At 39.3% G+C, this 13,940-nt stretch overlaps 1 protein-coding gene across 9 annotated transcripts in view; it reads right to left on the bottom strand.

Annotated features, from left to right (window-relative positions):
* The window catches only part of COL14A1 (collagen type XIV alpha 1 chain), a 117,696-nt gene that overhangs the window by 2,163 nt on the left and 101,593 nt on the right, over positions 1-13,940 (bottom strand). For all 9 annotated transcript variants that reach the window (XR_016465303.1, XM_031591169.2, XM_031591171.2 and 6 more), the window contains exons 43-47: positions 12,274-12,309; positions 11,788-11,854; positions 11,098-11,286; positions 1,085-1,162; positions 94-249 (exon numbers count right to left, since the gene is read on the bottom strand). Coding sequence is in view for 8 of the 9 variants with exons in the window: in XM_031591169.2 (XP_031447029.2) it covers positions 94-249; positions 1,085-1,162; positions 11,098-11,286; positions 11,788-11,854; positions 12,274-12,309 (526 nt within the window). In the remaining variant the exon portion in view is untranslated. The remainder of the gene's footprint in view (positions 1-93; positions 250-1,084; positions 1,163-11,097; positions 11,287-11,787; positions 11,855-12,273; positions 12,310-13,940) is intronic.

The raw sequence follows: 13,940 nt of genomic DNA, 5'->3' as shown, positions 1-13,940 counted from the left end.
CAAGGATCACCAGTAGCCTCCATCTTACTTTGGCTGTTAGAAGGACACGCTATGTTTCCTTGCCCCTCCTCCCCCCAAGCGCAGCCTACTCACCTCCCATACCATAGCCAGCACAGGAGGAGGGGTCACAGTACCCCGGGGGGCCGGCGGGGCCCTGGGAGCCAGGGGGCCCGGTGTGACCAGCAGGGCCTCGTGGGCCTGGAGAGCCTGGTGGGCCCGGGCTGCCAGTTCGGCTCTCGCCTGGAGGTCCTGCATAAAACAGGGAGACGAAACGTGTGACTAGCATCTCTCACGAGGCAGTGGGTTGACGGCCTTGGCAGTGCTGCAGGCCTGGTGCTAGGAGACAATGGCACGGAGCTCACTACAAATATGGCAGATAGCTCGAGCACAGGCTGCAGCCTCTCTGCTCCAGCTCCCCCACACATGCTGAGGGAAAGGCTCCAAACTTTTCCCTGCTCCTGACAAGCCTCCTCTCTGGCTGTTGCTTTGTGTTCCTTGCCAAAGACAGCTCTTGGCCAGATATTTATACTAGTATTTCCAAAGCAAAATGTTTCACCAAGTGTCAGACGTTTGGAAAGGCAGTTTCATGGGGGGAGGACTGCATGCATAGGTCTCCCTTTCACCCACGCTGCTTCAATTCACCTTCTGGGTAGCACTGTGCCTCGATGTCGATACTCTAATGGAAAGAACATCCTAACAAAGTCAACACAATTTTATGCATGTTTCACCCTCTGTTATTTCAGGAACTAAATATAACTCTTTGATTAATGAGTTAAATTAAGACACATTTCTGTGTCAAGTTACAGTTGATCTTGAGTCAATGAAAAGACAAATGCAATTAATCCAGATTAATTTTTACCTATCAGATGTCATCTCTGAAAAGGAAAATTGATGTGACTGACGATACCGTCATGTATCACATCACAACATCGTATTACATACTACGAATGTTACAACAGTAAGGTGCTCAATGACTGATTCCTCTGCAACATAAGCCTTAGAAGCAGAGGGCACAGCCATGAAATTCTTAGGAGCTTTGCAAATGGGCCAGGGGAGCTCAATGCCACATATGTAACATCTTTACCTGTAGATCCGGGTGGGCCTCGGGGTCCTTGAGTTCCAACACCTGGATTTCCTCTGTCTCCTTTCTCACCCGGTAAACCTAATGAAATAGCACTCAACAGAGTCACGTTTTGAACAGAGCTGTGCAATGTTCATTGTGTAACTGGGCTATAGTTCCACACACTACTTTTCACTTAAAAACAGATGCAAGAGAAGAAAGGTGGTAAAAATAAACACCTATTTGGCTCTTTTTTCCTCCCTTCTCTGATAGCCTCACAAGGGGATCACGGCATTCCTGAGGCATTAAACATTCCTGTTGCCACTGTGTTTGCTTTGAGGTGTTATGTAGGGCGCATAGGCCAATTTCCCAAAGGCACTTTCCTTTTGCAAGAGTGCTCCTGGACTAATACCAAGGTACAACTACGGTGAGTGGTAGAATCCTCAGAACTTCACAAAGCTGTCTACAAGCTACTGCGTGGCCCAGAAAAACAAAGAAAGAAAGAAAGAAAGAAAGAAAAACACCCTAAACAAATATTTAATCATAGAATCATAGAATCACAAGGTTGGAAAGGACCTACAAGATCATCTAGTCCAACCATCCTCCCATTACTCTTGCTACCACAAGCCACTAAACCATATCTCGTAAATGCTCATAATTGTACAGCCTTCTTGAAATCCCTTCCAGAAGTCACCCACCAGTTGTTCAGCAGAAGATGGTTCCACACATAAACGGAGAGAGTTATTGTGGGAACATAAGAAAAAACTGTTCAGAGCAACAGCTGTGAAGCAAGATAAGTGGCGTGAGAACCAAGGACACCTTTAGAAGAAGAAAGAGCATCTCACGGCTCTGACTGGCTAAGCGCCTGTGTGAACGGTTGAAGTGTTTTGCAGAACGCTCTGTTAATACGTATAAATAGAGTAGTGCTTAACAATAAAGTAGACTAACAGCTTTTAACCATATTGGTGTGCTGTTCCATCTCTGACCACGTTTCTGAATGTCCAGAGACTTCCCCACAAGTTATTATGGGTTACTGAATGGCCTCAGGCTGCTAAAATGCAAGAGAAGTCTCAGCACAGATGGACTCTGTCCCCCAATTGAATTCCAGTCTAAAAGCTTTGCAGTCACAAAACTCTTGATTTTCCATTTGCTTGTGGCCCTGAATTGCTATCATTGGGTTTGATCTGTGAAGAGCACAGATCTAGTAATGCAGACAAGGCACTGCATTCTTCCAGCTTTTCCATCACCTTCTACTCTACCATTATGGCATCCTATAAAAATACTTTCTATATGCAGCGATCACAAAGAGTGGTATCGAACTCAAGTAGGTGTCAAAACTACAAATTCCAGACTATGAGTTTCCACCGGCGACTTGGAAACTCTCATAAAGTCTGTGTTTGATTTGGATGGTTCAAAGACAAAATCCAGGCTGGTTCGTGGGACCTTACCCCCTATTTTCCAGACCTCCCAACGCTGATAATTTCTCTCACTGCTTCACCGCTTCCATGTTCTCGGAATGAAAGCTAATATAGAGCACCTTCATAAAAACAAATCAGACAGAAAAAAAGTACTGCTACCCTTGATGAGACGTGGTCTCCAATTTCAACTAACAAGCTGCTTCCTTCCCTCCTGTTTAGGTAGCTGTTGCATCTCAGGGAAAAACCACTGGAGGACACCTCCAGGTGATCATGTCTGGACCCTTGTTTATGCAAGGATCCACGTAAGATTTTTCTCCTTCCTAAGCAAGGTTCTGATGAATGCAATTAAGAATAAACTTTAAATGTGAAAATACTGTAATAAAAACTCATCACTCACAATGTACTGCCCTCCGTAAGTTGTCAAAATAAGGATTTACTGAACAGCAATCTGGTGGTGCATATTTGTTAAGTTGGTTTCTTGGCTTTTGTCAAAGGTATAAGCAGAGGAGGAGCGGAAAGCTTAAGTGTGAACACTGAGAGTCACTTTAGAGCCCTTTAACCTGCTGGCATTGTCCTTGCACTGAACAGAGCTGCACACTGGATGTCAGCCCAATGAAAGCACTTGCCCCACTGAGAGCAGAGCCTGCACCATAGGCAGCTTTAACTCCATCTTCCCACTCCTTGTGTGGTTTAGTTTGGTGCCTCCTTTCTAAGGCAAGCAGTATGCAGGTCTCATATGGACCCAGAAAAATGAGTTCTCTTCATTTTTGGAGGAGATGATATAAGGAATTAAAACAGAAAGGGAGACAGCGAATTCTGTATTCCCTGCAATCTCTTCTTCAGCTGAAGTCTTCAGGAGCATCTAGTCCTCCCACACAGCATCTTCAGGTACTGGACAAGTTTAAATCACACTAGGGAGAGGATTCACATGCACATTATGTACTTGTCTACCTATCTAGAGATATAGATAAACATCTGTACACTAAAAAAAGTAAATGACATCAGTGTTATGATCCCACCAGTTACTATGATCACCAGTCCAGGTATGAGGTCTGTAGGGCTTGATGGGGCTTCTCTCCCTTTCATCAGCCCTTTCATTGTCCAGCTTATATGAGGCCACCTGAGAAAGCCAGGAACTCATTCCAAATCCAGGCAATTGCATCAGATAGCTCTGCCATGCTGAGACCCATCCCCTAGGCAGGTTCAGGTGCATGGTGGAATATATATGAAATCCAGCTACTGCATTTTCAGAAATTCTGCCTGTCCAAGTGTAGACAATCCTGATACTGTGGCTTGGATGTACAACTGTATGCTCTCCTCTCCTCAATGTTTCTGCCAATTTTGGATGCATTAGGCCAGAAAGATGAGGAAAAATTTACCAGGGAGTTGGAGACCTTGTTTCTGACTTTATTCCAAGATCTGATATTGAGCACAGAGGACTATCAAACAGAGCCACAACAGCTTGTCCCAGCGGTAGCAGAAAGTAAAAAAGGAATTCAGTTTCAAATGTCTTCTGTAGCTTTGCTCCAGTGACTAGATGGTTAGAGCTTCATTTCAGGTAATTTGAGTGCATCTCTCCTACCAAACATCCCTCACACCTGATCTTGTTTGTACACCACTGCTTCCTCTAAGAACTATAATAATTCCCTCCTGCCATTTTGCAGGTAGACAATGAGCAACTTCTGGTCAAACTCAAGATCACTAAGATCTCACTGATGGTGAAGGAATCTTAAGTGTTTTAATTACTCAGGCATCTTGAAGTTTGCCAGCATTTTTTCTTCTGGGGTTCTTAGCAATGTAATGAGATTCCTGCTCTCAGAGTGTTCTTTTTCAGTCCAGTATGAGCCTCCTATTTTTAATGTAGCATGTAGTTAGTACACAGACTGCAGATTCAATCTGAAATGCTATTCAGAACTTCTGATGAATGACTGCATTGCACCACGCACCATTTATGTAGGAAATGGGCCTAGGTGCTAGAGATATGCTCAAATCCACATTTATAACCCTGGGAGAACCTGTCAAAGCCACATTTTCTGTTACCAACAATTGAATTCTACCCATTTTAAATATGACATTCTTATGCACTCCTCTTGTCCTGCACTGTAAATGCAGTTTCCAGACAGCTAAAATTTGCTTAGCCCTGGTTTGCTTTAAACATATGGAAAGTCTCTTCAATTGCAATTCCCTACTTTTGTTGCAGGTTTTTTAACAATGTAAATTCATCTAAATTTATCTTTTCATACGTGCCCAGTATGAATTGTTCAGCATTTACAAAAAGCAAAGTGTGTTTGTGTGAGTTGCTTCAAACATAAAAAAATTGACCCATGATAACCATCTGGAGTCTACACAGATGTTTAGCAAGAGGATCACTGTTTATCTGACTCTGTGTTAACATTAAATAATAACTTCAAAGGCAATTGCCACAATATTTTCAAAGCAGAGCCTTCCAAGCACGCAGATATTACTCTTTATACACACAAGCAGACACATCCATACGTGATGTTCCCAGGAGAAATTCAAGTAAGAAATGGTAAAAACAGAACAAACCTACTCAGGCTAATAATAAAATATTCATTCTGGAACAAGTTATGAAGTCCTTGCATGGGGTCAAACTTTCTTTAAAATCACATGGATATTTAGTTCCTAAAGCAAACATACTGCAGGCCAGGATACAAGTTTGCATCAGGTTTCTTTCAGTTTGTTTTCCAGAAAAGTTTATCCAAGTGAAAGAGAATATAAGCACTCAAACAAGAATAACCAGTTCCTAAGGTGAAACTCACGAGTTAAAATTGAGTGCTCTATGAGCTCCACTAATAGATTTTCCACCACAAGTCTTTAATAAGAGTAAGTTAGCATTCACAGACCTCTTGGTCACAGTTAATGGCTCCCTCTTATCAATGACTGAACATTCAAAACCCTCTCATTTATTTATTTATATATATTGAGGCATTCTTGGCATTTTATTAAAAGCATGTGTATAGAAAATCAACTAGAAAAGACACCATTCTCCATGTAGGTTCTTGCAATGGCTAATTACTGTGAGGGTTAAAAGTGCGTATCAGAAATTGTCATTTGAGTCAGAGTTATAATCAGAGTAGTAATTATTTTCATACTGTGCTCTGGACATACTTCAGCAATACTCTGTCTTTGCTTCTCCAAGTTAACTGTTTTTTTTTAAGTCTTGTCCTCATCCAAAATAAGCAATGGCTTGGACTTAGCCCCATGGAGATCACAAGCAATTGAAATCAATTATTTCCAACTCTGCTAAAGATCTCTCTGATAGCACCAGTTATTAAAAACAAAACCAAGATCATGAGCACATTCTCTAGAAAAGAAAATTTAATGTTTCTCCTCAAAGGAAAATCTTAAGTATTGCTCTTTAAGAAAAAAACTGTCCTTTGAGGAGAACTGCATACTGCAATTGAGAAAAATTAAACTCTTACCTAAAGTTATCCTCTTTTAAAGATGTATAATTGTATTCATAATGTATAATAAGACTAGATTTTCTTTTTTTTTTTTTTTGTGTCTAGAGGAAGCTGAAACTGGAAATAAAAATATTTGACTCAACTGGCAAAAGTTTTGTTTAATTCCATTGGAAAGCTGCCATCAGAGCCATAGACATGGGCCTTTTGATAACATATGTCTAAGTAACTCTTTTATATAAAGCCAGAATGCAAATGCAGATGAAGCTGTACTTGAGCATTGTGGCTTTCCAAGTGACAGTGTATGTATTTGTGGTATTTTAGTAACAATGAGATGGAATGAGTAGCCATTAAGTTGTGTGCATCATTTCAGCATAGCACCAATAGCAGAAGTCCAAGGAGTAATAGAACAACTACATTTTCACAGCTTTTGAAAGCTAGAAGTAAATTGGCACTCAGAAGCCAAACACCAGCTATTTAAGTTCCAGTTCACAAACATAAAATCAAAACAAAAGCTGTTGGAATTAGTTAAAATAAAAATGGAAAACGGTGTGTGAACTAGTAAAAATAACAGAAATAAGTGCTGCAAATAATCACTTTGGGTATGTTTTTTCTGTACTCCTCCGTTTGTGCAAATAAGTAGGGCAACAAGATTCTAGCAATTTATCCAGGGTGAGGTATTATAACAAGTAAGACAATGTGGCCTCCTTAATCACTCATTCAGTCATCTGTTGAGTCACAACTAAAATATTGATATATGGGGACTGCTAGAGATGTTCCTTTTCACAGTATTAGAAACCTAAGTAATAAATGCACTATTGTGATCCCAATCCATTCACCAATGTCTACACTGGAAAAAAAAAAAAATATTAGGAGGCAAAAGACATTGCAAACAGAATCTGTCAAGAGAATGACTTATCCTTTCTCATCGAGGTGGTCTTTCTTAGAACGACTAGCTCAGTGTATTCCTAGTGAGATAATACATTCAGGAATGGGACACTGTGGACCTAGAAGTTCAAGTGGAGGTTCCTAAGAGAACTCAAAGACACTCTCTCAATCCATCTCCCTCCAAAAACGTCGGATTAACACTTGGCAGAGTGACAAGATAAACAAGGAAAAGAAGCTATCAGCTAGGCAACTTAGCAGGGAAGTACACTTATTTCAAAACCTTTGACTGCTGACATTTTCCAGTAAAGCTCTCTTCACGGCATAAATGTGAACCAGTTCCACATGTTGCTTTCAGAAGTTCCCACTTCTCACAGGATGGACTGAATGGTTGGTGTGCAGGGGAGGCAAGAGGAAATGTCTAGCTACTCCTGACTTTTTCTCTTCCTGCTATAACACCCTTCCAATCAGTTCAGAATGGTACTAGCAATTATAGTGCAGCAATTCCAACAGTTTGAACTCTGAGAAAATAAAAGCAACACCCTACCAGGAAAACAAGTGGGTCTTTTTTTTCTCCTAATGTCATTATAGTATGCTCTACTGACACTACTGTCACTGTTCCAGTGTATTAACTGTACTTAAGGATGGAGACTCATCTGGCACTGGTTTTGAATGTAAAATTAATTTCATATACATCCAAAATGCTGGTGACATCAGTAAAAATAAACACATTGCTCACAAAGATTTCCAAATGGTTGGCAGGAGATCATCATGGACTATAAATTGTGACTTGCTGAGCAAGTTAAACGCAAGCAGTGCTTTAGAAGGGGATAGGTTTTGAGTCCATTTGCCCTTCTCTCTGCAGTTACTAAAAACTAAAAAATTTCCATCCAGAAGCAGAGCAATTTTTATCTACTAATTCCCTGTATGATATGTAATTAGAATGAAGTGAGAATTGAGAGCATAGAAGAAACTTCCAGTCCATCTCCACAAACATGGTAAAAAAATAAGTATTACATTTTACTGGTGTGTTTTGGGTTAGCTTAGTGCACCCTATTGGAAAATGGGAAGGCAGGGGCAGGTTCTACCTGACCAACTTAGTGGTCTTCTTGATATCAATACAAGGAAAGAGCCACTCATGTCAGCTATCTGACGTCAGTAAGGCCTTTGACATGGCCTCCCACAACATCCTTCTCTCCAAATTAGAAGATACAGATGTGATGGGTGGACTGTTCAATGAACGAGGAACTGGTTGCAAGAACATATCTCTAGAGAGTTGTAGCCAGTGCCTCAATGTCTGGATGGAAATTACTGACAAGTGGTGTCCCTCAGGGGTCAGTACTGGAACCAGTGTTCTTTAATATGTTTATCAATAACACTGACAGTGGAATTGAGTGCACCCTCAGCAAGATTGTGGATGACACGAAGCTGTATCATGCATTTGACATGCCCAAGGGTTGGGATCCACTCAGAGAGATCTAAACAGGCTCGAGCTGTGAGTCGAGGAGAAACTTGTGAAGTTCAACAAATCCAAGTGTAAGAACTGGCACATGGGTCATGGCAACCTCTATCAGTACAAGCCAAGGGATGAAAAAGGATTGAGCACAGCCTTGCCAAAAAGGATTGCAGGTACTGCTGGATGGGAAGCTGGACATGAACCAGCAATGCACCCTCACAGCCTAGAAAGCCAACCATATCCTGGGCTGCATCAAAATAGCAGGGTCAGCAGGTTGAGGGAGGTGATCCTGCCCCTCTGCTTTGCACTGGTGAGACCTCACCTGGAGAACTGCATTCAGATGGGGAGACCTCAGTACAGGAGACACACAGACCTGTTGGACCATATCCACAGGAGAACTACAAAAATGACCCTATGAGGACAGACTGAGTGAGCTGGGGCAGGAGAAGGTTTTGAGGAGACCTGATAGCTGACATTCAGTATCTAAAAAGGTGCTATAAGAAAGGAGACAGAGTTTACTGAAGTCTGTTGAAGTCTGTTCTGATAAGAGGAAAGGTTTCAAACTAAAAGAGGGGAGATTTAGACTGAACATAAGAAATATTTTTTTTTACAATAAGGGTCGTGAGGGACTAGAACGTTGCCCAGAGAGGAGGAGGAAGCCCCATCACTGGAGACATTCCAGGTTAGGCTGGATGGGGCTCTAAGCAACCCGATCTAACCATAGGTGTCCCTGTTCATTGCAGGGGATTTGAATTAGATGACTTATAAAGGTCCCTTCCAACTCATGATTCTATGATTCTAGGATTCTCTAAGAAGGATTATGAAACATCCCAGGATCCATACAAACAAAAATGTATCTTTCAGTTAAATGAACTTCTACTACATCCATAATGCATCAATCTAAAATTTCCATTCCTTTTGAAGAAATGAAATCCTCAAGGACTAATAAAATAATCTGTTTTTATGGTTTTTGTTTGTTTGTTTTTCTCCTGGGTTCTGAATGAGCTCCCTTCTCTTCTGTCCAGGTTCTATTCATGGTTGTTGTTACGTAAGTAATAAAAACCATCTTCATTTCAAGTAAAATTACTAATTATTTTGTCTTTAAGTTCATATATAAATTCTTGATTCTTAAAACAATCTTGTTTTGAGCTGTAAATACAGTAAAGCACTCTCAACTTTCAGTATCACACTTCATGAGAAACTGCAGAGTTCTGGCTGACTGATTAAACTTCTCAAAGCAAGCTCGATAAGTGCTTGCTCTTTACCAAGTATGAAACTCCCCACAAGCAAAACCTGTCAAAATCAGTCCTTTCTAACATCAATTATCTACAGAGACAGAAAAGGGAACACAAAGACCACATTGTGGTGCAATATTTTGTTACAATCACCTTTTTTAATGTACATTCTATCTTTTCTGTACTCATTCTATTTTCAATGCTTTTTTCCTAAAGATTAATGTTACCAACAGCAGTTCTAATGGAAAATACATGATAAATGTTGGACAAGTTTCCATTTTCATAGCCTGAAACCACAGTATATTCTGTGTGTTTCAATAGTTCCTGCCTGAGAAGATATTTAAAATGTACTACTAAGTTCCCTGAAATCTCTATTTGTTCTTTGGGTCACCATTTTTAAAGACAGTACTTAACTTACTGCTTCTTCCAATTTTCTTTCATTCTTTTCCCTGTACCCTCCTTCCTCGTTCTTTCTGGATCACGTCTTGTCTTTTGTTAGCTGGAGCACTGCCATGACTGAGAGGCCAGTACCCTAAACCTTGCCTCTTTTTTTAAGAAGGTAGTTAGAGCTATAGTCTTGAGGATCACCAAACTCCAAGTCTTACACAAAAGATTTCTTCTTCAAAACAATGCTTTAACTGTGGTCATTATGTTAACTGAGAACTGGAACAACTGAATTCCTGACTTGAACAACCTTCAAGACAATTTGCTTTTAAAAACCCAGCTGGCAGATTTTGTTACTGCAGTACCAATTCATTGCTCTTTAATACCACATTTGTCTGTTGGGTTTTTGGTCACTTCCTCAAGTGATGGTTTTCAAAGCACTTTCACAAATACACATCTACTTGGTGCTGAGGTTAGTACCAAAGATTGTCAAGGTTGCACAGAGAAAGAAATCAAAACATGGAACCTGTCTCTTTATTATACAGTGCTGGAGGAGGAAAGAAGGAAGGGATATAGATCACAAGTAAGAATGCAGAGAATTCTTGAACAGTTAATTGCATTACTTCCTTCTGATGTCACCATATCCTCTCTTCGATCCCTTTAACCACTCATAAACTATGATTTTTTTTCTGCTCTGATCAACCTTTCTCCATCCAGACTATTGTAACTCAGAAGTCTTCAGACTGACACACCTCAAAGTGTGGGCAGAAAGGCACTTATCCAGGTATGCTTGGCCAGGCTGAGCCAAAACATCCTGCTGGTTATGGCCTGGTCTGAGTGCCTCTAATAAAGAAATGAGGTGTGTGATGGATAGGTCAGAGATTAACTTCACTTTAAAAGTAGAATTTAATTATTATTTTATTATGCTAATTCACAGTTTAATTATGTTTTTTATTATTTATTTATTTATTTATTTATTTTAGTTATTCAAGGATTTGGACATCACTCTTATGGGTCAATTTCAACCTGGGATATTCTATAATTTTGTCAAACTACATGTGTACATTGCTTTTATGACTTGAGAGTTTCCAAACCCTTCACTATGGTCTGTGATGAGCTCAACAATCAAGTAGAGAGAAAACACTGTCATCACAAAATGCTAATACAGAAAACAGAATCCACCACAATGTATAAGGAAATTAAGGTCTATTTTTTATAAGTGAATTATGAAGCCTACCTCTTTCTCCTGGTCTTCCAGGCTGACCAGGGTTTCCTGGGAACCCTTGCATGCCTGGAGATCCTTGCTCACCCTGTGGCCCTGGAGCCCCTGGCCGACCTGGTTCCCCAGGAGGTCCTGCAATAGTTCGCGTTGAGACAGACTGGCTTGGTATCTGGTTCAGAATGGAGTTATATCTGGCCATATGACCTGTCAGGAAAAAAAGTCAACATTTTTAATATACATTTGGAGAATCTAATTCAGCTAAGTTTGAACAGAGCGGGAACTAGCAGGTCCTCAAGGCTGTGGTCTGGCATGCTAGGGAACTTCAATGACATGAAATTGGTGAAGAAACATTGGTTTAGGAAGTATACAGAAAATAAGGACAACTATTGTGCAGAATGTCATTTCCTTGCTTTTGTGGTTTGCTTTTTTTTTTTTTTCGTATTTGAGATCTGCAAAACTCTAAAATTGTTACAGCAGAAGCTTCTGTACACTCTAACAAATTGGAAAAATACAAGCAATTTTTTAGCTGCCTGATGCTGATGAGTTTAGTTCAAGACAAATCCAGCTGGATCATAAATAGTGACAGTCCAGCCTAAAATGAACAGATCCACCTGGACAGTCTGAAAAGCATCATATTTATGAGCAGCTATGGCAAGAAAAGATCTATTCTAGAGATAGGAGCTTATGAACTATAAATGTATTTACCCTGGATGAGTTGTTCACAGACTTGACGAGCAACAGCACGCACCATTGCTTGGGACTGGAGATCGCCCTGGGTAACAAAAGCAAGCACTGTTGTATTGTTCTACCCATTTCTGTCTTGAAAGTGTTCAGTACAATGAAATATATCTATTCTAACTGAGAGATTCCATCCTTACAGATGAAAACAAAGCCAAAGAAGTTTGGGGATTCCATTGGTCCCCATTGCTGGTTTTAGAAAGCAAATAGAAGTCTGAGAGTAAAACCTTCAAGCAAGATTTGGGGACATGCTTAATTCTTCTCACCTTCAAACATTTGTGTAGCTACATACAAGGCAATGTCTGGAAAAAAAGTAAGTTTGCTTGATTGCACAGATAAAATTATTGTTCTTGTATTCTTGTAAACACAGAGAGCAATAAATTGTTGGAGAAAGCTTTTTACAAGATACACAGCCTCAGAAAAAAGGCAACTAACCTGTGTACATAGACTTACCCGTTCACCCCTTTCACCTTTAGGTCCAGGAGCACCCTACAAAAAAATTCAATATAAAATTAATTATTGTTTTGTTATATCTTAAAACTTAAAACCTAAATACTGTCTCCCTTGCAACATCACAGTAAAATGAACAAGGACAATTACATGGAGAATATAATCTTCTCTGGGGGTTGTCACATACTGAATAATCTTGTTTAAAATGGTAGCGAGGACAGGCCCCAAGGTTTTGATGGCTGGAATATGTCTAACAGTAGTATTGAGTATGAAGAAGAGAAGGATGATGGAATAAAAAAGAATTCAGCTTTGCTGCATGAAGACCTTGGCAGCGACTACATATGAACAGACAGCAAAGGAATTAAACTGCTTGGAATATTAAGTATGACAGTAAAGATAAGGTAACAATGTAATAAAGGTAAGGATGATTAAGCATTAGAACAAGTTGTCTGGGCAGTTACAACATTGCCAGCAGAGGCTTTTAGGGTAGGCCAAGCAGGGACTTCTGTTCAGGAACACCTGAAACACATTAACGTCTGTGTGAAGAGCTAAACCTGCTGACTAACTCCTAGCTAAAGCTTAGTTTATCCTCCTATCCTACGAAAAATGAAACTCCTACAAAAATGGAAAGATTATTTTTAGGTCTATTTTATATAAGTCTACCATGGGGAAAGACAGTTATTGAAATTCAACTAGTTTTCACACATCTAGATGTTTTTTTCAGAACCATAAGAGTTTAAACATGTAGTAAAGGTCTTATATGACTCACAGGAATATCTACATTCTAGGAGATTTAGTTCAATATCTGGAACACATGTTTGGATATGAACTGAATGGGCAATGTCTTATACATTGACAGTAATAATTTTCATAGCTCATCAAATCTCCTCAGTAGATTTCAGGATTGCACTTAGAAACCATGCAGAATTGTGCTTTATGTTGTTACCTTTGGTTACATATTATCAGTTACTGAATTCCCACTTAACCAAATAAAATGCTTGCTTTACACTAATCTCCAAAGCAAACTGGATTTTGAAAAAAACAAATCTATTCTACAAATCAAGTAAGAAGTACACACTGTCACATCCAAGTGTCTTTAAAAATTAAAGAGAACATTCACCTTGATATGTGCAAAGAAATTAGTACATTTTGTAATTAACCAAGTAATGAAATGCTAAAATATTAATGTAAAATATTATCTGAACTATTACAGAGAAAAGGTCCACTGTAATTCTTCTAGCTCTTTTATGTAACTTCTACACTCACTTTACAATCAGATTACATTTTTCTAGTTAAACCATTTTATTTTATTAAAAAGGAAATAATATCTGAACATTGAATTTAGTACTAGACGGTACAAATACTAATTTTAGATATAAAGGGTGGGATTTTGCACTCAATCAAGTTGCTGGTCAAACATCCTGCAACTGAAATTTATAATTCCATTATAGGAAAAGCCATTATCATTAAAGAGTTCCTCTGATGTAAATCCAAAGTAACTTCCTGCAATATTTTTTATGATAATAAGAATAAAATTATTTCTGAAATACTGAGATTAATAAAAGGCATATTTTAACTTAAAAAGCCAAGGAAAAAGAAAAAAGTAATTGCACACAGACTACAAGATCTTACACTATTATGTTTTTACTTTCACTTTAACCTCTAATTTT

The sequence above is a fragment of the Phasianus colchicus genome, chromosome 3 (assembly GCF_987193195.1).
Source record: "Phasianus colchicus chromosome 3, bPhaCol1.hap1.1, whole genome shotgun sequence".
NCBI lineage: Eukaryota > Metazoa > Chordata > Aves > Galliformes > Phasianidae > Phasianus > Phasianus colchicus.
This window is presented reverse-complemented; position numbering and strand designations above follow the sequence as displayed.